This window comes from Galleria mellonella, unplaced genomic scaffold (genome assembly GCF_026898425.1).
Source record: "Galleria mellonella isolate WM207_F2 unplaced genomic scaffold, CSIRO_AGI_GalMel_v1 utg63, whole genome shotgun sequence".
Classification (NCBI taxonomy): Eukaryota; Metazoa; Arthropoda; class Insecta; order Lepidoptera; family Pyralidae; genus Galleria; species Galleria mellonella.
Window position 1 is genome coordinate 2,442,323 of NW_026442130.1, and position 25,354 is coordinate 2,467,676.

Sequence of the window (25,354 nt, forward strand, 5' to 3'; positions counted from 1 at the left end):
TTTCTATTAGTTTCGACTGTGTCTTGACTCTTAAGCGATTTAAAAAAGATTGTCATTGGGCTCGATTTTGTTGCGTCATTTCTCGAAACTAAATTTTTTATTTGGTAGTTTTGAGAAATTTTTATTTTATGAACCATCACAAACAAAATTTATAATAATTTTTACTTAAATCTGTTGAAAATTTAAATCATATTGTTTCTTAAAATAATTTCTCTGTGAGATATCAAATTGAAATATTAATTTTGAAATAGATTGACACCACAGAATCGACCCCACTGTGACTGTATTTTTTTATCTGTGTTTTCTTTACCCATTTATTCATAAAAAAGTAATACGTCCTATAAACCTATTTTTAGTTGTTTGGTTACTTTCTTTCAAATTGAGAAATTAGTGTAAAAAAAAAGACAACATTGCAAAAGCTGAGAGATTTGGCTTATTTTTTTAATAAGTGCTTAGAATTTACACCCGTGTTAGTATCGTATCAACTTTGTTATTATTGAAACTGTAAATATAAAAACAGTATAGTATTTTTTTTTTTTTCAAAGAAACTTATTATTGGTAATGGAAAATAGTAAAGTTATAATTTACTTATGATGATAAAAAATGTAGCCTGATGCCATCGTGACGGTTTTACAAGCTCAACAGGACTGAAACAACTTGCGTGGATAATTTAATATTTATGTACTCAATTACACAAATGTAACATGCTGTTACTTTGTCTACAGACATAACACGAGCATGCAAGGAATTCCGACAATATGGCAGACTGCAAGTCAGGTAATTAAAAATTTTTAAAATAAAATCTTAATATTTATTTGGTTGACAAGAAATATTGTGAAATTACAAACTAAATTTGTTAGTATTTAATAACTTGTTGCACAATAAATAATATTTTACAGTAACCACAAAATATTCTTTTTTTTTTGACAATTTGGGTTCATCCACAGTTAGAACGTTCAATATGCGTCAATCAATTATGTAAATACTAGTTGTTGCTCCCGATTTTGCACGATTGATGTCGTGTTTTCCTTTAAGTGAAATTTATCAAAAATTCTTTCTTACCAGATTATTACGTTCTTTTTTTTACCTTTAATTTGTATGATGATAAACTCCGCCCTGATGCCATCGTGACGGTTTTACAAGCTCAACAGGACTGAATATAATTCATTTTTTTTATTATTTATCTTAGATTTTAACTTGTTCTAACGATAATTTGTATAACTTGTTACAGATACCAGAATTCAGATTGTTAATACGGTACTGAAATGTGGGATAGAAAAATTTATGGTAAGCTACAGTTTATTTTTACCAAATATGATAATAACAACTCCAGTTTTCTTTGTAGAACAAAAACAACAAGTTGTGAAGTAAAATTATTTGTAATGTGTCTATATTTATGTTCATATTCAAAGTAAAGTTTATTTTTTGTAGAGTAAAATGTAATAAATACTGTTGCTGTTGAAAATCTATTGTTACATATTTAACATTGGATACCTTAAATTTAGACGACATTTCTAATAAATCTTTAAATGCCGGCTGCTGAAAATCTGACAAGTAATAGGAATTTGACTTTTTTTTTTTTTCTAATTCTTACTGTTACCTCATGTGCGTTGCGCTCCAATGGGTTATTATTGCCTAAATACCTGAACGCATCTGAATTGAAATCTTATTTTTCAACTTCGATTTACTCTAATGATGATCATATCACAGACCTGTTCTGAATTTATTTGAGGTCAAATTATTTGTCTCTGACTATAATTTCTTAGATTAATATTTTATAAATGTATACAATGAAGTCTATATATTTTATTTTATTTTCAGGTAATGGTGAAATTTCACATTTATCCTGGATCGTCGGATCGTCATAATATTGTTTGTAATTGTTTTATATCAAGTACTTTAATAAAGATTTTATATTATATTATTGTTTTCATGTCTCCCTTAAGTTTGATTACAAACTGAAAGTTAGTTTCTTGGCATTCTTACACTATGGTTTTTTTTAATGGGTGATAATGGAACGGTAACCCCACCCGCGTTATCGGTATACACCGGTGGTGCACAAGTGAAGGATGATAGATGAGGATGAAGCAGGTCAGTTAGCCCATCGTGACGAATTCAACAAGAATTGTTCACGATGGTTTCCGGGGGAACCACGTGGAGGTTGACCTAATAGGGCATATTGCTAGCTACTTTGAAAGCCCCATTGGTTTTCAAACTCCATTGCTAACAATCCCTTTCCCCCCTTACACTAAGGTTAGGTAATTACAACTTTTATGAAGTGTTTTGTATAGTTTGCCACTGCACAAGCCATGAACTTGCAGTCATGGTAAATTTGTGTATAAAACCACATTCTTATACTAGTGCACCGATCTTTTAACTTGTTACATAGATAATAGTACCATTTCTCTAAACCTAATTAAAGAAAATTTAATTTGTTACTATGGAATTCATATGTAAAAATATGAACTAAATAAATTTGTCAAAAATATAAATTTATTTTATAATGGCTCATAAAATAGTAATTTTGCGAAACTCATAATATTGACTTAAGAGCTGTATAATAGGTTTAAAGAGAAAGTTTGATGGGACCACAATAGATCGATTCCTTTCACGTCTGAGAGGTGCTTAGTTTCGCAAAATTACTGTTTATGATCCATTATAAATTGAGTTTATAATATTTTGACTTTAAATCTATTAAAAATTTAGCTTATATTTAATCTTATAATTAAGATTTCCCTGTAATGTAATTTTAGAGATTTAGAAAAAATCTTTCGATTCAACTCTTAATAATATTAATTTATAACGGAATTGTGTTTAGATAGATTTAATTTAATGTTATACTATGGACTTGACATAGGATTGACATTGACTTATTCAACGATGAATGACAGTTCAAGTTTGACAATTGTGTATGTGATAGAGTGATTACGTTTCAAGGTCTTACTTATGCGCATGTTTTATAAAATAATTAAATTCGCCTGAATAAAAGTTAGTAGTCTCACCGATTGATGTTGTATCGTGTGTTACGTCATTTCTCCAGTTATATTAATAAAATGATACCTGAAGTAGTCTTCGTGCTCGGAGCACCCGGTGCCGGTAAAGGAACACAATGCTCATTTATCTCTAAAGAATACGATTTTGTGCATCTCTCTGCGGGCGATTTGCTTCGGGAGGAGCGCCAGAGGCCAGGCTCCGAGTACGGAGAAATGATCGAGCAGAAAATTCGCAACGGCGAAATTGTACCGGTCGAGGTTACATGCTCTTTGTTACACAAGGCGATGCAGAACTCTGGCAAGACACGCTTCCTGATCGATGGATTCCCACGTAACAAGGACAACTTGGACGGTTGGAACCGTGTAATGTCAGATAAAACGAAGCTTTTGTTTGTACTCTTCTTTGAATGTTCGAGAGATTTATGCACGGAGAGGTGTTTGGGGCGCGGCGCTGCAGGCAGTGGTCGGTCCGATGACAACCTAGAAAGCCTCCAGAAGAGATTTAACACGTATTTAAATGCTACCATGCCAATAATTGAGTTCTATGAGCAACAAGGGTTAGTACGTAAGATCAATGCTGAAGTAGCACCTGAAGAAGTCTTTAAAAATGTGAAGAAGGCCTTTGAGAGTAGCGGTATACAGATAGTAAATTAAATTAATTTATTGTAGTCAATATAGTGTAATTAGTTCTGTAAATTGTCTGAACCCATGACAGTAATGTCTTCTCTGTACCTATATAAAATTTATGAGCTTTAAGTCATTGTAAGTAGTAAGTAATTGTGTAAAAGTACAGGTGATTGATTTTAGACGATTGTAGATTAAAAATATTGTTGTAAGTATGTGGTTGTTGATAGAATGATAGTCTTATCATGTGGCCTATCTAAGCCACACCCAGTTCAACCTGTATTGATAACTTAAATGGTATCATTAGTGTAATTACCTTGAATAACCTCTAATCTAAATGCATTCAGACATTATCACATGACTTGCTATATTTAGCACTACAATAACATCTAGAATCTTCCTTATAAAGTATACATATGTGGCAAGTGTTATAGACACATTCATGATATGTAAAGTAATAATTACACTGCTTAATTCAATATATTTCAATTGAAACAAATTTTTATTAATGAGCCACATTAGAAATAAGAAGCAAAGCTTATTTTATAATTATGACCATGAATATCATGAATAAAATTTTAATTAAGGGATATTGTGAAATATCAGAATATTTATTATGTATGTAAATGGTTGCATATTAGGTTGTGTATAGAGTATGGTTTCTATTGAATGTATACATGTGATAATACATATTTTATTCAAAACACATAATGACTGTTTACTTATCATACCTGGTATTACAAACAAAATGTATGTAAGTATAGGGGATCATTGAAAATTAAATCATTAGACTTGTTCTATACATTATCATGTAAAAAATAAAGGTTTCCAATTTCTGGTTTTAAGTAAATGATTTAATCCACAAATGTTTAAATTATTTCAATATTATTATCACCTGCTTAACACAGGAATTCCATCTCATAATCCACCAGTGTTTACATACATATATGGTGGCTATTTATATTCTTGTTTCTTTCTAACTTAAATATTATTTTTTTTAAATTTTTGCTGCACTTACTGGCTTTATTACATTTGCCATACAGGAAACATTCAAGTATTATATGAAGCAAATTTTGATTTTATTTCCCCCCTATGTAATACACTGTAGCATTTTTCTTGACACCCCGCCCGCCTCTCAGTTGACAATTTTTACCTAAATGTCATAACACTAACGAATTTTTGTCAATGAAAACAAAAATTACATACTATCGAGGGATTCCTCATAAAATAAAAACGAAAAGTGTTGCCAACTTGGGAGATTTTCTTATCTAGTTTTTTAATATAAATAACCATTATTACATAATGCGTTGTTCGATCTCCCTCCTCCTTCCAAATTACGTTACTTAATATGTAAATGAAAGAGATAAATACTGAAATTATAATTTTATTCCAAAACAGCAAGTGTTGATTTATAATTATATATTTATCTTATTATTTAATTATATATTTTATATTAAATTTATTTTTCATGATGATATTTTTAAGACTTAAGTATTTCCGTTCGTATTGCCAGTTCGTTCTATTCACTACTTTAATATGAGAAGGGAAAGTGAGTAGAGAATAAAGGTGGGGGGAAAAGGGAGATAGGGAACAACTGAAATGTTTTACCGTAGTGATCCTGTTAGGTTAATCTCTATAGAGAACCATACTTCTTTATTACTGTTAAATTTGTCACAATACATTAACTAACTCTCTTAATTCTCGCCTATCATCCTTTACTTTTACACTAGTCCACTCTGGACTAACTTTTATAGGAGGAGCTACAGTATTTTACAAATTAAATGTAATGATATTTTCCATATACTTATAAAATAACCAAAGTTGTGTAGTGCTTTCAACATGTTCGTGCAGACTGCGGTACCGGATTTCTTAGCTGTTTTAAGAAAAAAAAAATAGCAAGTTTCCGTCACAGAATTGCAGATAGTAGTAATACTATTATTAAAGCTATCTGGAAATAGTTTGTAATAAAATATTGGCTTAATTTTAATCCAAATCATAAATGATATTATATATATATATATATATATATATATATATATAACAAACAACTTATACATACTTATATATATATGTACTTGATCATGTGACAACAGTATTTGAAATAAATTATTATTATTATAATATACTGACGGCTATCATTTCATCATCGTCCATTTAAAAATATCTCAAGTCATGTGACGCACTAGCATACGTGGAATTGTAACGACGGAATCTCATGGCCTCACTGTTAGCAATGCACTCTGAACATCGGGTAGTTCCGTAGTTCCCGCCGAAAACTATTGTGATTAATTTCTGGTAGTCACGTGGGCAAACCGAGTTGATTTTACTCTCACCTATTATTCATTAGTACCGTGCGTGTGGGAGTTATTTACATTTCCTTCCTACTTAAACCACACAAAATATAAGAACATCTAAATAGGTAGATCATAACATCATCCTCAGGGGGAAAGGAATTGTTAGTAATGGAGACTGAGAATCCCATTGTTAGCAATATACCCAACCAGGTCGACCTCCTCGCGGTTTTCCCTGGAAACTATCATGGTTAATTCCCGATGAATTCATCATGATGGGTTAACTGGCCTGTTTTCATCCTCATCGATCACCCTTCACTGGTGCTGCGCAGGCGGGGTTACCATACCATTTTCATCAAAAAAAAAACATGCATCCTCGCACTGGACCTGACCGCACGAGTTAATGGGAGGGACTGTTAGTAATGAGAATTTAACAGCTTCATTGCGGGGAAAAGGGATTTTTAGTAATGGGACTAGAGGCCCCATTGCTAACAACATACCTTATCAGGTCGATCTCCACGCCATTCCCCTGAAAACCATCTTGATTTTTTTTTTATAAATTCACCACTATGGGCCAATTGACCTGCTTTCATCCTCACCTATCATCCCTCACTGGCGCTCTGATAGTGTTTTTTTATTGGATGAAAATGGAGTGGTAACCCCGCCTGCGCAGCACCAGTGAAGGGTGATCGATGAGGATGAAAACAGGCCAGTTAACCCATCATGATGAATTCATCGGGAATTAACCATGACAGTTTCCAGGGAAAACCGTGAGGAGGTAAAAGCACTCACAGCGCGTCATCACGTGCAGGCCTCTTTTGGTCTTAACAGTACCTAAAAACTGAAAACAGGTTGACAAAAAAAAATCAATTTTATACTTTAGAAGCTTTTTATTTCTTAAAAAAATATGTGTACAATTTTCAAACATAATACGTACAAATTTTATATCACAAGCCATTTGCGCTATATTCTATGAATATTTAATTATTCAGAAATAATTTTCTTAAACACGTTGAAATATCAAAATGGACACATATTGTTACTTTTTATAATTTTAATTGAGACTAAATACTAAAGCTTTCACATTAAGTAGTATATTTACTTATAGGTATATAAAAAATGTGTAGGTATGTACAACAATATAAGAATAATGATGATAGATGGTCAGCAACATCCTGCTTGCCAAGCGTGGCAACTATGCGTGGAAATATCAAAATGGACACATATTGTTACTTTTTATAATTTTAATTGAGACTAAATACTAAAGCTTTCACATTAAGTAGTACATTTACTTATAGGTATATAAAAAATGTGTAGGTATGTACAACAATATAAGAATAATGATGATAGATGGTCAGCAACATCCTGCTTGCCAAGCGTGGCAACTACTGGCAAAACTCCCCAATAGGTGGCGCCTGTATTCAGCAGTAGACACTAAACGGTTGACATAATGATAACGATGGCATTAAATTTTATAGAAAATATGCATTAATGTTAATGATTTTTAATTAATAATTACATAACTCTTGTGCTACACGCCATGTTATCTTAACCCTTTGCAGTATAACCTAGTAACTCATAGATGATACCAATAATTCATTAACTTATCAATAACTTATATTGTAAATATAATAAACATATTATAAACACTATAAGATAAACAGACCATTTCCCTTAATTAAGTGTTAACCCTTCTTTGCATAACGGTGGAAATTTCCATCATAACATTGAATGTCCAAAAATTATATAAAACAAGTTCACTTTAAGTTGATCGTGTCTGCATACCTTTTTAATGTCCTTTGTAATGTGAATGTAAAAAAACATGGCTGTCAAATTTATTTTTTTAACCATTTTTCCTTTAATCTTGAACATGAATTATATCACCTCTATTTTCACCAATAAAAAAAAAAACATGCAAAGAAGGGCGTCGAGTCAGTAAAACAACCGCATCGCCGTATCCGCGACAGTGGATTTAATGTTAGCATTTTAATGTCGCAAATATGGCGACAACGGAGTGAAAAAAAATTTATTAAATGCAATTATGTAAAAAAAAAAAATTAATTATGTTCATAATAATAATAATAACATTAAGTTTGTAGACCAATTATATTACGTCTATACTCACTATTTTGGGGAAGGGATTGTTAGTAATGGGGATTAATAAATAACCCCATTGCTAGCAATACACCCTATCCGGTCGACCGTTGTTAGATTCGTCACGGTGGGCTAACTGACCTGGTTCATCATCACCTATCATCCCTCACTGATAACTCTGGTATACACTGGCGTATCATTCCATTATCATCCATTTAAAAAATACTCCCTACGGATCGGTTTTAGACATCTTTTCATTTTCAACGGATTTTCTCAATTTGAGACAGTCTTATTATTTATTTATTTAACTCTTTATTGCAACATAAACGAAAATATACAACGACAAGTGAATAATTTAAGTGAAATACAGTAACATAAATACAGATTGTAACATACACAAAGGTACAAAAGGTGGTCTTATCGCTAGGGCAATATCTTAATTAAATTAATTACTCCATAATTTACAGAGAAATGCCCATATAAATACATAAATATCAATAAATAACAGTTTTGATGCACAATAGCAATAGAATGTTGTTCTTACATTCCCTGTTAAGGAAACCCATAAGCAGTGGCGTAACAAGGGGTGGCAGAGCGGGCAAAATGGCACTGGCTTGCCTGAGGGCCCTCAGTTTGAGAGGTAGAATCGAATACTTATTTATTACATAAATTAGTAAAAAAAAAAAAAAAAAATTATTACTTTAAGAATTAGTGTATTTAACTCAATATTTTTATTAGCTCAAAAATATAAACTAATTATACAAACATATTAACAAAATTAAGAAAAACTATGTAACTTGTCCATTCTATCCATCGTAAATTCTTTCAATTCTGAATTTATTTATATAATGGGACCGTCCGATTCTGATGAATTTGCCACGGGCCCCAGACAGTTGTTACGCCACTGCCTGGGTGTTTTTATTTACCGTGGCACGTCACAGTATAAAATCAGGTTTACCTATAATTGTTTTGGGTTAAAGCTTAAAAATACTTTAGACATTGCAACTGAAAAACCACTATCCGTACAAAGAATGTTGCTATTTTAGCCCTCTCAAGACTAACTCTTAAATTATAAGCTGATGAAATGAAAAGTTCAAAAAGACTAGTACGGTAAGTAGTTTTAAATAATGCCCTTAAAAGCAAAATATTTGTTATGTAGTGTTAATTTAATTACGTAATCCTAATCCTACATGTATTTGATATATTTCTTAAGCCTCTCAGTATTAAAGAGCTAACTAAGCATAAGTACTCACATTTCGTCATAGTCGTAGAATACTGACGTATCTATATATGTAATATATGTCAGATCCGTCAGTATTCTACGACTATGACGAGTTCATTTTAGGTATCATACTATTATTAATAAATCTTTTATTTTCAGGTTACCATATTTTCAGGTTGCCATATTTTCAGGTTGCCATATTTTACAGTCATTGCGATTACAACTTACTTTTACATTATTTTCAAAATTAAATCATATTTAGTTATTTTACTTAGTATATATAACAACTAATATAAAAGAAATAACATATGTTAATCCATTGCCACTTATTTAACTATAGTTTCTTTAGAATTTCCATACTTACATACATATCTGTCACGCCTGTCTTCCTTAGGGTAGGCAGAAACAATGGAACGCCAAATGCTTCGATTCAAACAAACCTCTATCGCTTTTTCCACATTCATCAATTTCTTAATACACGCTCGCCGGTTACGGGTACTTTTAATTTGGCCCTTCTTCAGCACGTCGCCATACATATTTGGTCGACATACGTCCGTCTAGGGCGGCCCCTACCGACATCTCTATATTCTTGCTCGATAAATCTCTTTCGTAATTCTTTTTTCATCCATCCTCTCCAAATGGCCAAACCAACGCAACATTCCTTTTTCGAACTTCAACAATAATTGTGATTTATTTTACTATACTTGTTCACTCTTGATACGTCAGGGAAGTCCGCTCTGTTCAACAGTTGGACCAGAAGTGTCTCCCCACCCAAATAACAATCTTTTATATCTACAGGGCCGAATTCGAGTGAACAAGTCAGCGTGACCACGTGTTCTTACAATTTCATTACTTTTTATTCAAGTATCATGGTAATAAATAAATATAAAATCAATTAAAATATAAATGAATGTATTATTTATACAAACTACAAGAATAATTTATTACTAAATTTGGTATAATAACAATTTTAACATTTTATTATTTTTAAAGTGTTACTCTGATTTTTTAACACATATTTTGACACAAGATGTTTAAGAAAATTAATATAATTAAAAAAAAATATCTAAACCGCTCATAAAATTTATTATTTTTGAGATTTTTCAGACTTTTGGGATAAACTAAATATGTAGTTATTACAAACTATGAATTTATGGAGAACATATAGTCCAAAATATATAATTATAGTCCAAAAGATTGATATTACAGGATTATTATACCCCTTATATAGAACTAAAATATAAATCACATACAGGTCTTCTATTAAAAACGGCAACTATTTCATATTCGAAATTTTTTAAATACTTTTCTAGTTTTTTTAATTTCAGTTGCAGTGCGATGTACAAGGTTTAAGTTTTACTTAGCTTGCAGAGATTTTTTTAGATTTCAATGAAAAATGTTGAATTGTTTTTTAAAATTGATAAATATATGTGGTGTTGCCACATTTGGTAAGCTAAAGCTCTTAAGGCTAAATGCCAACCCATACCCAATACCACTTTTGTACAAAGTCTCCCTAATAATATAGTAATTTTCTAAATTACAAAGATAAAGTATAAAATATTTTTTGACAGTTTATGACCCTCTTTTAATATATAGAACTGCAACAATTGATTCGAATATATTCAATTAATTACTCAGATAACTCTTATTTCAAGAACGCGCATTTACAACGCCATAGTGGATGAAAAAGTAAATTGTATTTGTATTAATTCAAAACAATTCACAATTCATTCTAGTTACTGACTGAGTTTTGTTTGATGGAAACACGCCGTATGCAATTTTTTTTATACTACTACGGTTGAAAACAAGCATACGGCCTGTCTGATGGTAAACGGGGTTACCGTAGACTATAGACACGCCTGTAACACCGGGGACGTCCCGCGCACACGAGCCCCAAGTGTTGTACAATACACATCAGAATGAAAGAAAGTAAATTTAATGCGGTACGCGAATGTAACCTGAGATTGCGTATAGTTAATTACAAAATAGTTCTTTGTCGAAGGCGAACAGACAGAGATTCACTCTCCTATAATATATGTTGTATAATCAATAATATTTTTGACTAAAATAACAGTAAAATGTACCTAACCTAAACTAAACGGGGGGGGGGGGGGAAGGGATTGTTAGTAATGGAGACTGAGAATCCCATTGCTAGCATTATACCCAACCAGGTCGACCTCCTCGCGGTTCCCCGTGGAAACTATCATGGTTAATTCATTATTTTTATATTTATTATACCTAAATTATTATTATTTTGAGGTATTTATTGTTATATTTAAAAATACTATTCATATTTATACATTTATTAATATTTCTAAGTTACAAAATGTATTAGAGGCGACATATTTCTTTTTTTACATTTACCAGAGAGCATCACTCTATATGCATCAAACATAGACTAATAAAGTTGTCATATTATGTGTGAACACAGAAATGTGTGGATTGCTTTCTCAACAGAAAGATTATAATAATTAAAATACTCTAAATAAGACCGGATCCACACTATAGTGCCCCCCACCCCACCCCCCTATCCTCAGTCGGTATTAATACATAATAAAAAAAAAATAAAATTGATCAGAGCAGGACTAGACTGTAGTATGAATACATTAAATGCTTCTTACATAATATTTCATAGTTGGCCCTCAGTTCTTTTTGGAGCAGTAGCTCTATTGGGTCCGCGGGTATGGGTAGTTCTCCAGACACACCGATTCTGGTGGCTCAGTGGTTTTCCATCAGTCTGTACTTAACTAGTTGGTCTACATTCATCCACTTTCGCATAAAAAATATGTTTCGTCCAGTGTTGCCAGATTGGGTATTTTCATTTTGCAATTTTGGGTAAAAAATTGTGTTCGCAAAAATTTGGACCAATAAAATTGTTGGAGAAATCTTTGGAGTACAGTGAATTGGTTTAGTGAAATTTGGACAATTATATTTCACAGTTTTGGTACTTGTAAACATTATAGTGGTATGTAAACACAATAAAATATATGAATAAAATTCTCCCCTCCTTTACCATGTCGTAAGAAGCGACTAAGGTAAATGGTCGATGGATGGGCAGCAGTGCCCGTAATAAAACATCAACAAAGTTTAGCTACGGTTGCCAAACTGCCTGTAAAGTAAAGCGTGACGACTAATGGCAACTCCTTACCCCTAATGCGAGTGGCCGGGAAAAAAAAGGATTGTTAGCAATGGGATGTAACTGCCTTATTGCTAGCAATACACCCTATCAGATCAACCTCCACGTAGCTCCCCCCCAGAAACCGTCGTGGTTAATTCTAATGGAATTCGTCACGATGGGCTAATTGACATGCTTTCATTGTCACCTCATCATCCCTCACTGGTGCCCAGCCAGCGTATACCGATAGCGCAAGCGGGGTTACCATTTCATTATCATCACCCATTCAAAAAGGAAAATTACGTGTCTATGTTCAGCTGAAATTTAACGAATCTGATATAGATATGACAGAGCGTTTTTTAATTTCGTCATTCGCAGTGTGGATAGGATAAAACAAAGTGATAAATGAAACAAGTATGTGATTTAGTAAAAGAGATGAAAATTATATGGGTTTGGAGAAAAAACATTGGACAGTTGGGTAAAAATCATAAATTGCATCTGGCAACCCTGGTTTTGTCACCATCTATCATCATCAATATACTCCTGACACGTCCGAACCAACTTGACCTGCTAATTGTCATCCCTACACCAGACCCTTTCCTTCGAACAAATTCGTTCACGCGCTACTGCGTTATGTCTGCTTGTTGGCCTCACCCTGCGATCTCTTCGCGGTATTTCGAACGCATTTATTTTACTTTCTTTCTTTGTGATGTGTTTTTGCAGTACAGTTATAAAGGTGAATATAGAAAAATGTCGTGCACATGTTAGCTGTAAATATAGTAAAGCAGCAAGGACAATAGTGAATCTATTAGACGATAGATGGCGTTTATATCTAAATAGCCATCGGCTCGCAGGCGGCGACACGTAGCCGCACTCGTTTACAATGAGTGCTGAAGGAAAGCCGTATATTTTTGTAGTGGCAGTACCACTGCCATAGTTTACGCACTTATACAGGATTATCGCTTTTATTACTTTTATTGTTTTTAGCAAAAGATAGAAATACTTCCTCCAGCGTCGTTTCCGTGATGGAGTAATCCTCGATGATCGGGCAGCTACTTTTCAATTGTTCTAGTTGATCGAACAGTTCGCTGTAGTTCCTCGTTTCGGTTATACGGTACCGGAGCATCGTCTGTGGACAGTATTAACAAGTTTTAGTAAATAAATAAATATTGTTAACTTAATTGATAACAAAAGCAGGGGCAAAGTAAGACCTAATTTGGGTGTGGGTAAAATATGTGCTGCGGGATGAATTGATACGATGAGGTTGGTAGTAATATTATATATATTTTAACTGATTAACAATTGACTGACAACTGAACATTCTCATCACATTAGGTTTTAACTGTCCACTGCTGAACATAAGCCTCGTCCTTGGGGGGTTTGCCAGTAGTTGCTACGCTTGGCAGACGTGTTGGCAACCGCAGTTTGGCTTTTGGTGATGTTTTAGGAGGGACGCTGTTGATTCTTTCAACATAAGCTTCCTAAGTCGCCTTTACGACACCCACTGGAAAGGAAGGGGTGGCCTATTCTATGCTGGGACCACACGGCAAGCTATGATAATAATCTTGTAAAATATTTATTTCAATTCTATGACTTGTATAAAAATAACGAGTTGCTAGTATAAAAAAATAACAATTTTACCTTATGCTCGTCTGTCGGTACATTATCGCTGAATAATGCTCCTAATTTTTCTTTCAAATTGTTCACTTCGCGTCCATCCGTTTCTGTAATACAAAAGTATGTATAATTTTTTTTTTTTTATTATGACACTTCAAATGTCCACATCAATCTGAGACAACATGGTCTGTGAATACGGTCAACCGAAAAGAGAACATTCCACTCTCAATGGTTGACAGCACTATGGTAGCTCACTACGTGCTTTTACTACTTACTCTGTAATTTTGTGTAGTCTGTGTCATTAATGTCAAAATGTCATTTTGTCAGTAATGACAAAATGTGTAAAAGCAGCTTTTGTAATGTTACCACATTATTGTATCCCATTTTTAGCTAGAAATTTCATTCGTTCACAGAATTTAATTAAATTATAGCCAAATTTTAATTGTGAATTGTGATTATCACAGAAATCTAAAAATCATATACAAATAAAAAAATCTACCAAAGGGAGACTTTGTACAAAAGGGTGCTTGGGTACCTTTGTCCCATTCGTGTTTCTATCGTGAAGCAGTTGTATTTGCATGGCTGTATTGCGGTTTTAAGGGTGGAATATGGTAGTGAATTTACAGGGTACAGAGGAATAACACCTGAATCCTCAGGAATGGCAACGCATGGGGGGTATCATGGGCTTATACAGTATACGCTGTTACGTCCACGGTACTGCTCATATTTATAGGCGACAATTACCACTTTCTATAAGGTGGACCGTCAGCTTGTTTGCCATTCTAAGTTGTATAAAAAAAAAACCACTCTAAAATGAATAACGAATCGAAACAATCAATTAATTAATCGATTTTCAATTCGTACTATTACATATAATTCGGTTGTCTTAGTCGGGTCATATATGCGTTTCTTTACATTTTTATCAACTTCCAATTATATATACTATAATACTTTGTGGTACCAAAACAGGCAGACATTTTTGTGAACAAAAAAAAATTCAAAAACATATAAATTTTTAATATAAATATATTTTTAAAGCAGTGGAAGCATTCATGCTATTTATTTACTATACTGATAGCTACTTAGGATCATATACATGTAGTTAAATGGAACATACAGTGTAAGTCTCAACAAAGCACACTAAAAACGCACACACACACAAAAAGCACACTATTCACGCACACATCGCCCGATCACGGATGTGGGATCTGAGGGCTTACCATGAAATATTTTCCGAAATTTCGGAGGCGAACGAAATAGAAATTTTATGTTAGAATTACATAATACATGCCGCTTAAAATTATTAAAAATATTAAAATATCGTTCCTCTGGACTATTAGAATAGGATTTATGATGTAAGAAACGTTAAGCTCCATTTACAGGGTCGATTTAGGTACGAACAAAAACACTAAATTGAGCCCGAAAATTTGGAATTTCATTTCATGGTAGTTTAGTCTTAGATCGGTGTTTCTCAACATTGGCGTCCACGCAATTTGATAGTTAAGGGGGGGGGGGGGGCAATTAAATGCTACGAGTAGATATCGATACCACATTTAACAAAAAAAAGTAAATCAAAAAAGTGCTGTAAATATTTATTAGGCATAACTCAAGGTCAACTGGGCGATTACAGTAGTCAAGTAAACTTTGTCGGGAAAAATTATGTATGGGGGCAACTAAATTTTAGAAATGTTCAAGTGGGGCAAGGCACAAAAAAGGTTGGGAAACACTGTCTTAGATAGTACACTATTGTACACGAAAGATGGCTAGGTTCATGGGTAATTACGAAAAAAAAAAACACAACGCGTCAACGTCAGATACGTAACTACTGTGTATTTAAAACATTCTGAGGTCCACGTGGACTGTGTCATGGACCCGCCAATGAAATAACGGCGCGAACAATGTGTGATTCGCGCTTTGAGATTGATCATAGGTTATGCGACGCGCTATGATCAAAGATATGTTATGCCGTTATGACTACAGCGGTAACGTTGCTTTTTTACGCAGAGTGAAAAATTATTAACCCTTCTTTGCATGATTTTTTTTATTGGTGAAATAAATCAAGGTGATATAATTCATGTTCAAAATTAAAGGAAAAATGGTTAAAAAAATAAATTTGACAGCTACGTTTTTTTTTCTGCAATGGACATTAAAAAGGTATCCATACACGATCAACTTAAAGTGAACTTGTTGTTTTATATAATTTTTGGACATTCAATGTTATAATGGAAATTTCAGCAAAGAAGAGTTAAGAATTTTTTTTTGTATGAAAAATTTTATAATATTTGGGTCACGAAATTCTATTATTATTGGTAACGTATATGTGTAATACTACAATCCCCTTAAAGGGAATGCATATAATTTGGTAACACCTTATATATTTGACACTTAGATTATATAAATAGAGCTTCAAAAATGGGTTAACTTTTTGTCAGCTAATTGTTAAATTGGCTGACCCGTTTTTTTAACAGTATTCTGTATACTTAAAATGTATTTTGACGTATTATTTAAAAATCAGTGTTTACGCATTAAAAAGGTGCAGAAATTATAAGACAAAATAAATATAGAAGTTATAAAGTAATCAATCATAATTATTTATCACGCAAAATTGTATGAAAAAATTTACCCGTTTTTCTAGAAGCATTTCTATGGAGATTTCCTATATAATTTGATTATACAGTTTTTACATTAGATTTGACAGTGTAAACCAACAACCATATAGCTCAGGACTTACGGCAAGCATGATCATGTGGTTACAGCGTGCGGTAGTGCTAAGTGGTTGTCTCACCGTCACTGTGTTTATTCAGTAGCGAGGAGTCCTCACCATCTGCGTCGCTGATGGTGGCGGTGGTGGCGGCGGCAGCGGCGTCGGGGCGTAGCTTCAGCACGAGCGTGTGTCCGGTGGCGTGCGAGGCCCGCAGCCCGGTCGGCGTGTCCAGTGCCTTCAGCGTCCCTTCCGACATGATGCCGATGCGGTCGCACAGCGCTTCCATCTCGTCCATGCTGCGGGTAGTAATTATAGTTTAGCATATTTTACGTAAACGAATTTAATGTTGGCAAATTAGTATTGGATCGTCGTGGTATGAGTACTAATAAACTCTTATACTCAGCATGTTGTCGAACGTTTAGTGGCCGCGGCCGGCGTGGCGCGGCGCGTGTACAGTGTACAGTGTACAGTGTGCAGCGTGCACCTGTGCGAGGTGACGAGCAGGGCGCGGTGCGTGTACAGTGTACAGTGTACAGTGTACAGTGTGCAGCGTGCACCTGTGCGAGGTGACGAGCAGGGCGCGGTGCGTGTACAGTGTACAGTGTACAGTGTACAGTGTACAGTGTACAGTGTACAGTGTACAGTGTACAGTGTACAGTGTACAGTGTGCAGCGTGCACCTGTGCGAGGTGACGAGCAGGGCGCGGTGCGTGTACAGTGTACAGTGTACAGTGTACAGTGTGCAGCGTGCACCTGTGCGAGGTGACGAGCAGGGCGCGGCGGCGCGCGAGGGCGCGGCGCAGGGCGCGGTGCAGGCGGCGGCGCGCGGCGGGGTCCACGCCGGCGCTGGGCTCGTCCAGCAGCGCCAGCGGTGCGCCGCCTGCCAACGTTGCCGCTGCGCCTAGACGTCGTACGCACCCGCCGCTGTACATCGACACCGCCACGTCCGCGTACTTCGACAGCCCTGCCATAGCAGAGAGAAATGAGTAGTTAGTAGTGGGTTCCGACAGTCCCGTTGCCAGTAATATCCTATCAAGTAAACTTCCATGCGATTCTCCCTGGAAACGGTCGTGGATAATTCTTATCGAATTTTTCATAATGGGCCACCTGACCTTTCTTCATCCTCACCTATCGTCTATCACTGGTGCTCTATCAACGTATACTGATACTACACAGACAGGGTTACCATTCTATTTTTAACCATTAAAAAAACAAAGTTTCGCTCTTTCGAACCAAAGGCAAACGGAGCAAGATTTCTATGGCATCCCCTTCGCTCAATGTCAGCTCCTGCAACATCAGGGAAATACACTCCAATCTAAACGGTGCCCACCGCCACCTTGAAACACCGCGGTTAGCATTAGAACCACAGATATCCAGAAGACAGAGCATATTGGTAGAATTGGCAAGAGATTGGCTAGTTTACCTTCGAGATCTCGAGCTTTCTGGTCTCTTGCCAAAGCTGCACAAGGGAATTTCTGTCAGTCATCTTTTCCACCATTACGCAGGGAGGATGATTTGGTGGCTCTGAACGCCAAAGGAAAGGTCGATCTCCTAGGATCCCTTTTTGCGTCAAACTTGACGTTGGACGACGAGGAGAAACCTGCGCCGACCATCCCGCGTTGTGAGAGCTCTATGCCGAATGTCAAATTCACGCAAAGATCAGTGCGTAAAGCACTTCTCTCCTTTGAAATCCATAAGTTGAATGGGTCCGATGGTATTCCTCCAATTGTGCTTAGGACTTGCGAACCAGAGTTGGTTTCGGTTCTTACACGTCTTTTTCGGCTCTGTTACTCATCACGTATAGTCCCAAAGTTTTGGAAGACTGCCCTGGTACATCCGATCCCTATAAAGGAGATCGCTCAGATCCAGCTAACTATATGCCCATAGCTATCACTTTCTTATTCTCAAAAGTCATAGAATCAATCATTAACCATCAACTGCTCCGGTACCTAGAAGATAACCGGCTGATCAGTACTGCTTTCGCTAGGGACGTTCGGCTAGTGATTTTTTGGTTTATTTAACACACCGATGGGCAGTGGCAATCGAGAATAAGGAGAGCTTTAGTTATTAGTCTGGATATTGCGAAAGCCTTTGATCGGGTGTAGCATAAAGCGCTTATTTCAATACTACCTTTGTTTGGGTTGCCTGCAAGATTATGCAATTGGGTCGCCAGTTTTCTCAAGGATCGTAACATTAAGGTCGTAGTCGACGGAGAATGCTCTGATTTAAAACCTGTGAATGCTGGTGTCCCGCAAGGCTGTGTACTATCTCCGAACCTGTTTCTTTTGCATCAATGATATGTTACAGATCAGTAATATTCATTACTTTGCAGACGACAGTACAGGAGATGCATTATACACTGGTCATGCAAAGATCTCGCGGGCATATAACGATGAGCTACGGAACAGACTTGTGTCTGAAATCGAAACTTCACTTGATCAAGTTTCGATCTGGGGCGAACGCAATCTTGTACAATTCAACTCTAAGAAGACATAAGTCTGCGCGTTCACCGCAAAAAAGACGCCGTTTGTCGTATCTCCTCACTTTCAGGGCACTTTCCTCGATAATAAGTCGAGTCTAAGGGTTCTTGGCGTCAATATATCTAGCGAAATCCTTATTTTGCGGGCATCTGGAGGGAAAAACTAACATAGCTTCCAAAAAGTTAGGAGTGCTCAATAGAGTGAGACGGTATTTCACGCCGGAACACTGCCTGAAATTGTATAAAGCTCAAGTCAGGCCACATACGGAATACTGTTCTCATCTATAGGCAGGAGTGCCCTAGTACCAGCTCCTTCCGTTATACCACATTCAAAGTCGGGCAGCTTGAATTGTTGACGATCGGCGCCTTACTGTCCGACTCGACCCATTAAAACTGCGTAGAGATGTTGCATCTCTGTGCATCTTCTACCGAATTTATCATGGGGAGTGCTCTAAGAAATAGTGCGGATTGATACCTGCTTCTGATTTTCACCATCGTACAACCCGCCACAAACTAAAATTTCATCCCAACCATTTGCACGAGTGGCGGTCTTCCACCGTGCGTTTTTTAAGGCACTTTCTTCCACGCACAATCACTCTTTGAAATCAACTCCAGCAGCAAGTTTTCAGAACTGACACGACATCATAAACTTCAAGAAAAGAGTATATTCGTTTTTAAAAGGAAGGCAACACATCTGCAATGCCGTTTGTTTTGTGGGTGATCATGGACGGCGGTGGTCACACCATCAGGTGAGCTGCATGCTTGGCAAACGAGCATGCGGCTCACCTGCGTTGTAAAAAAACGGTAGAAACGAATTACACAGAGGTTTGGGCACCTCTTTTGTACAAAGTCTCCCTCTGGTGAGTTGCCCATTCTATGCCGATATCACACGGCAATAAATAATATACATACCGACAATATCAATCCAGTGTTGGACCTCTCGCTCTATATCGTCGTCGTTGAATCCACGGAGAATGAGTAGCAGCTCCAAGTTCTCCCTACCGGTGAGGAACTCGTCCAGTCCAAAGAATTGTGGGCAGTAACTCAGTTGTTGCGACGGCTGTAGAATAGAAAAATAATTGTTGTTCAGCAATTATATATGTAATTCTATTAATATCATAAATGTGAAAGTTTGTAACGATGGATGTTTGTTACTCTTTCACATAATTACTGAACGAATTTTAATGAAATTTGGTACATGAGGTTATATCTTAACTTAGCACATAATGGTACTTGATAAACTGATTCACGCGTTTTTTTAATGCATTTTATAATGGGAAAATAGACGAGCAAGACTTTGTACAAAAGTCGATTGCTTGGGTACCTCCGTCCTATTCGTGTTTCTACCGTGAAGCAGTTGTGTTTGCATGGCTGTGTTTCGGTTTGAAGGGTGGGATATGGCGTGAATTTACGGGGTACAAAGGAATAACATCCGAGTCCTCAAGAATGGCAACGTATGGGGGCGTATCATGGGCAAAACAGTATACTCTGTTATATCCATGGTACTGCTCATGTCTATAGGCGACGGTTACCACTTTCCATCAGGTGGGCCGCTAGCTTGTTTGGTATTCTATGTTGTATAAAAAAAAAAAAACAAAAGCACAATAACTTCACAGTTGAAACACGAAAGGGACAGAGGTACTAAAGTAAACGAGTTTTGTACAAAGTCTCATCTCTGGTCAAAGTCAAGGTCATCGTTTATAATAAGTTTTAGAGTGCTGTTGGGGTTTCCTCGCTTTTGTAGCGGCTCTAGCATGTTTGCTCAATCTAGCGTAGATGATTACTACGCTATAAGGAGGAAAAAAAAAAACTGCATCATTGCTACACAAGGGTTAGGACAAGCAACAACAGCATTCTGAAAGTAAAGCGAGACATATAACTCGCCTATAATTAGGCATTCCATTCAGATGCTGTTCTAGTCGGCTGGATCACATCTGAGTGAATTAGTTTAGTTAAATGTTCACTTTAATTGCTTTTCTTTTTTTACTAACATAGTTTGTAAGGAAATTGTTACTAACAAAATGGACCAAATTATGGTCTGAATAACGAAGTATTATTAGTACTAACTCTGGAGAGTGAAGATACAGCCAGTTCTATATATATGTGGGCGTCCTGGCAGACATTGTTTTGACCCCTTATCGTTATAAAAACTATCCTATGTTCAAGTTGGAGCAAGCAATACAAATTTATAAAAATACATTTAAATGGGTTAAGCGTTTTCGAAGGTTAACGTGAATAAACATCGTGACACGTATTTTTAATTACGACAATCGTTATTGTAAATGAAAGAAATAAAAAAAAAAAAATAGATGCAATATTCAGACAGATAGTGTTCGATTCTGGTTTAGATATCCCTAGTTTTTTTAATGGATGTTAGAGTAACCCCACCTGCTGCAGGCGGGCAAGTTCATTAGCCCATTGTGGTGAATACACCTGAAATTCAACACGACGGTTTCCAGGGGAATGCGGGAGTTGGACCTCACAGAATATAGTAGTAGCAATAGGAATCCCAAAGTTGAATCCCCAGCCTCCGAGGTTTCAAATCTAGTTTGAAAAAAATATATTCTAGCTATAAAAAAATATATTCAATAATATATAAAATAAAATATTAAATGAGACAAAGATTATTGTCAGTGATTTGAATAAATTAAGAAGAAAAAAGAGTGCCTGTGGAAAAAAAAAAGAAAATAATAAAGCAAGAAAACCGGAGAGAGTCTAGATAATGAAAACCTAACCAGTTTTTCTGTTTACTGTGCATTTGTGAATAGATAATGGCAAATTTAGAACTTAATAAAATTTAATTTAGTACCAAATTTTGTTGAAATTTTATTTATTTAACTTTAATACACCTAGAAAGTGTAAATGGTGGACTTAACTATAACGTTATCAACCAGTCGACAGTAAACAGAAATAACAGAAAATACAAGTGACGGTGCAAAGTGATAAGCAATATTAAAAACAGTAATTAAAAAATAACAAACATATTATATTACCTACATTATACATATGTACCTACTTTACATTATGCATACATACATACATACATACATACATATATATATATATATATATATATATATATATATATATACATATATATAATTATATAACAAATAATATTGAACGAAAAATAATTCGGATACAAGGAAACGTCAGCATCAGACAAAGTAAAATGATTAGGTACGAATTTACTATTACATAAATAATATTTTATTGTAATAAATTAAATTAAATAAAACAAACAGAAACATGTAAACAACTAATCATTTTTTGGGTTAATCAAATTAGGTGATGAGAAATGTTATGAGACATAAAAGGCGAGGACTCGGTATAGGCAATATTGAAATGGACGATGGACCCTTTTCTAGGAATCCAAAATTGTAATAATAATATATTTATGTCTCCTCACAAACAAATTAGATTTACACATGTGTTATTTAGGATAAAATAGATTTAATAATACGGAACACTGCTTTCTGTGTGGAAATATAAATATTGTACCCCGTGAACCCGACATGAGCGATGTCGAATCGGGTGTGAGCAACATTGAAAGGTGCACTGATAAAAGCGTGACCAGAGGTGTCAAGTACACAAAGACCGACCCTGAGTGCAACAAGAATAGTTAAAAAGTCGTATACTGTACCTGAGTAGACCACCGTGAGAGCGGGGTGTGACCGATTCGTACTTGGCCGTGAGATACGCACTCTTCGGCCGACAACATCTTGAAGGTCGTCGACTTGCCAGCACCGTTCACACCCAGCAACCCGAAGCACTTACCTGTATACACGCACTTGGGTCAAACATGAAACTAGCAGAAACCAAGCTCAAGTTACGTGGATTAAAAAATAAAAACCGGTCAGGTGCGAGTTGAACTTACACGCCCTGGGTTCTGTAGATAGATATGATATAAAATTACCTTTATGTGTCTCTTATATGAATAGACACCTAAAAGTTATTAAAATTGATATTTCAATATGTAATTTTAAGTTATAATTGTGAATAAAATTTAGACTTATTTTTTGTTTTTGTTTTTGATATTTTTTTCAAAACTAATAAAAACTCACTTTTATTCCTTCTGTAATATTCACATATATTTTAACAAAGTATAGTTATTTCAAGGTTTTGGCTTTACAAACTCTGGAGATAAAGAGAGAAGATGTTACTTTTGTCACATTTTTAAAGACAAGTAAAAAAAATTAAGTGACATAAAAACATTTTAAAAATAGATAAAGAACGTAAAAAGCTATTTTATATGATACGTTACTTGTATTAGAAGGATATTTTTTTGAAATTTTGAATTGAATTTGATTAATAATAATAATTTAATGGTATTATATTACACATTTAAAACAATAAATCTTCCCCTTTGGACACCATGCTTAATTTGATCAACATTTTAAATTTTACATGCCTAATTATTAATATATACCTATATTTATTGTTAACATCCATATATTTACCAGATTTTTTGTAAATAAATAGTTATTCATTAAATTAATACATTCAAATTATTTTTTAATAATAATAATAATAAATAAAAAAAAAACCATTACATCAAGAATTTACTCGGCAATTTCCAGAAATGAATGTTTCACAGGAATTGTAAGCGATGCACCTCGCACCTCGTAAAATGTTATAATTGTAACCACTAGCGCCATCTGTTAGCATTTGATTGAATTAATGCCGGCGCGCATGCGCCAAACGATTGTCCTGTGACACGTGTGTGCACGAGCAGTTAGTTGTTGTTTTGCTATGTTTTGGAAATTAATTAAAAAAGTGTCTTGCAAGCGTCCGTTTCATTTTGATAACTACACCGTAACCATAAAAACATTTTCCAACAACGGTCTGTTACAGGAATCATACCCAAAAATCTTCACAAGTATTTAGATATGTTACAAATTCCTACCTATATAATAGATTTGCTGCAGAAAGCGGTCATCCTCAATACCTGCCGCATAGTCGGAAAATTTCTTTCCTCATCATTGTCATCGTCCTCATATATAATTTAAAGTCAACCATTGCTAGGCTAAGGCCCGCATGGTTGAACATTTACCCCCATAAAAAGGGAGATGTTAAATACAATATATATTTAAATAATAATAATAAATTTATTGCATAACCATGATTGTAACAAACTCAGTACTGGAAATTACAGTAAAAGTAGGCACGAATTCATTTGTACATTTGGCTCAGTTTAAACATCTGTGTCTGAACTAGGTTATAAAACCTGTATCTCAGACGACAGCGCACAACCCTCATTACATAGTATAATATTAGTTCAGCTAAATTTTTAGTTCTACATATAGAATGTTGATTTTATATAAAGTTAATTCATCTAATTATAACTATTGGTAATAATGAAATTTGTGAAATAATGTGCTCCCTGTGTGTAGAGTGTAATTTGAATGTATGTGTGTTGGGAGAGTGTGTAAAATTATTTGTATGTTTACTGTAATATTATTTAAATAATTTTGGAAGTTCATCTTGAATTTAATTGTACAACATTATTTTAATTTATGTATCTATTTAGTAGTATTTAGTATTAATTATATTTTTATTATATTTCATTTTTTAATAAATTTTCCGTCTCATCGTAGTTCTTTTCTTTCAACCAGTCTACAACTCTGTACTTACGTATCCTTTCTATTTAAAGGATATATATTAAGAATTCTATTAAGTTTATTATATAAATGCGGACCAAGGTAACAAAAGAATCTATTGTATTGTATTGTATTGTAAAATCTTTATTGTACATAATTCAAATTAAGCACTGATAAATGATTTAATATACAATGGCGGACTTATCCCATAAAGGGATCATCTATTTGTGAAGATATGTTTAAATGCTGGGATTGTACATACTTTATCACTGCGTCTTTTTTGACATTGTTATTATTGAATGGATTAAATATTAATAATTGTTATTTAGTAATGGTGGTGGTATGGTACCAGCGTTACCAGCTGACAGCGTATATGGGTGCACCAGTGCTCGGGGCCCCAGTGGATGTAGTAGTTATATACGATGGTTTTCAGGCGCATTGCTAGCAACGGGGCCGCTAGTCCCCGTTACCAACAATTGCAGTTAACAAACCTTTCTCGACAACGAAGCTGATGCCCTTGACCGCGTGACAGGATCGTCCAATGGTCTTGGGATATCTCTTGTGGATGCTGTACACGACTATTGCTTTATCCGAATGTTCTGTAAAAAAAAACAAT

At 35.0% G+C, this 25,354-nt stretch overlaps 2 protein-coding genes across 6 annotated transcripts in view; one reads left to right on the top strand and one right to left on the bottom strand.

Annotated features, from left to right (window-relative positions):
- Positions 1-2,908: 2,908 nt before the first annotated feature.
- On the top strand, positions 2,909-4,483 carry LOC113521720 (UMP-CMP kinase). Its single transcript, XM_026907356.2, has one exon. It carries the CDS (start codon positions 3,009-3,011, stop codon positions 3,645-3,647), a length of 639 nt encoding a protein of 212 aa, XP_026763157.1. The 5' UTR covers positions 2,909-3,008; the 3' UTR covers positions 3,648-4,483.
- A 4,355-nt stretch (positions 4,484-8,838) lies between these two features.
- The window catches only part of LOC113521792 (retinal-specific phospholipid-transporting ATPase ABCA4-like), a 69,125-nt gene continuing 52,609 nt past the window's right edge, over positions 8,839-25,354 (bottom strand). For 3 of the 5 annotated variants that reach the window (XM_052900000.1, XM_052900002.1, XM_052899999.1), the window contains 7 exons: positions 25,230-25,337; positions 22,782-22,915; positions 20,051-20,198; positions 17,413-17,623; positions 16,742-16,956; positions 13,981-14,063; positions 8,839-13,468 (listed from right to left, as the gene is read on the bottom strand). In XM_052900000.1, the coding sequence (XP_052755960.1) occupies positions 13,286-13,468; positions 13,981-14,063; positions 16,742-16,956; positions 17,413-17,623; positions 20,051-20,198; positions 22,782-22,915; positions 25,230-25,337 (1,082 nt within the window). In that variant the 3' untranslated portion in view covers positions 8,839-13,285. Of the gene's footprint in view, positions 13,469-13,980; positions 14,064-16,741; positions 16,957-17,412; positions 17,624-20,050; positions 20,199-22,781; positions 22,916-25,229; positions 25,338-25,354 lie in introns of those variants that run through there. The other 2 variants (XM_052900001.1, XR_008253452.1) reach the window with 2 other exon arrangements.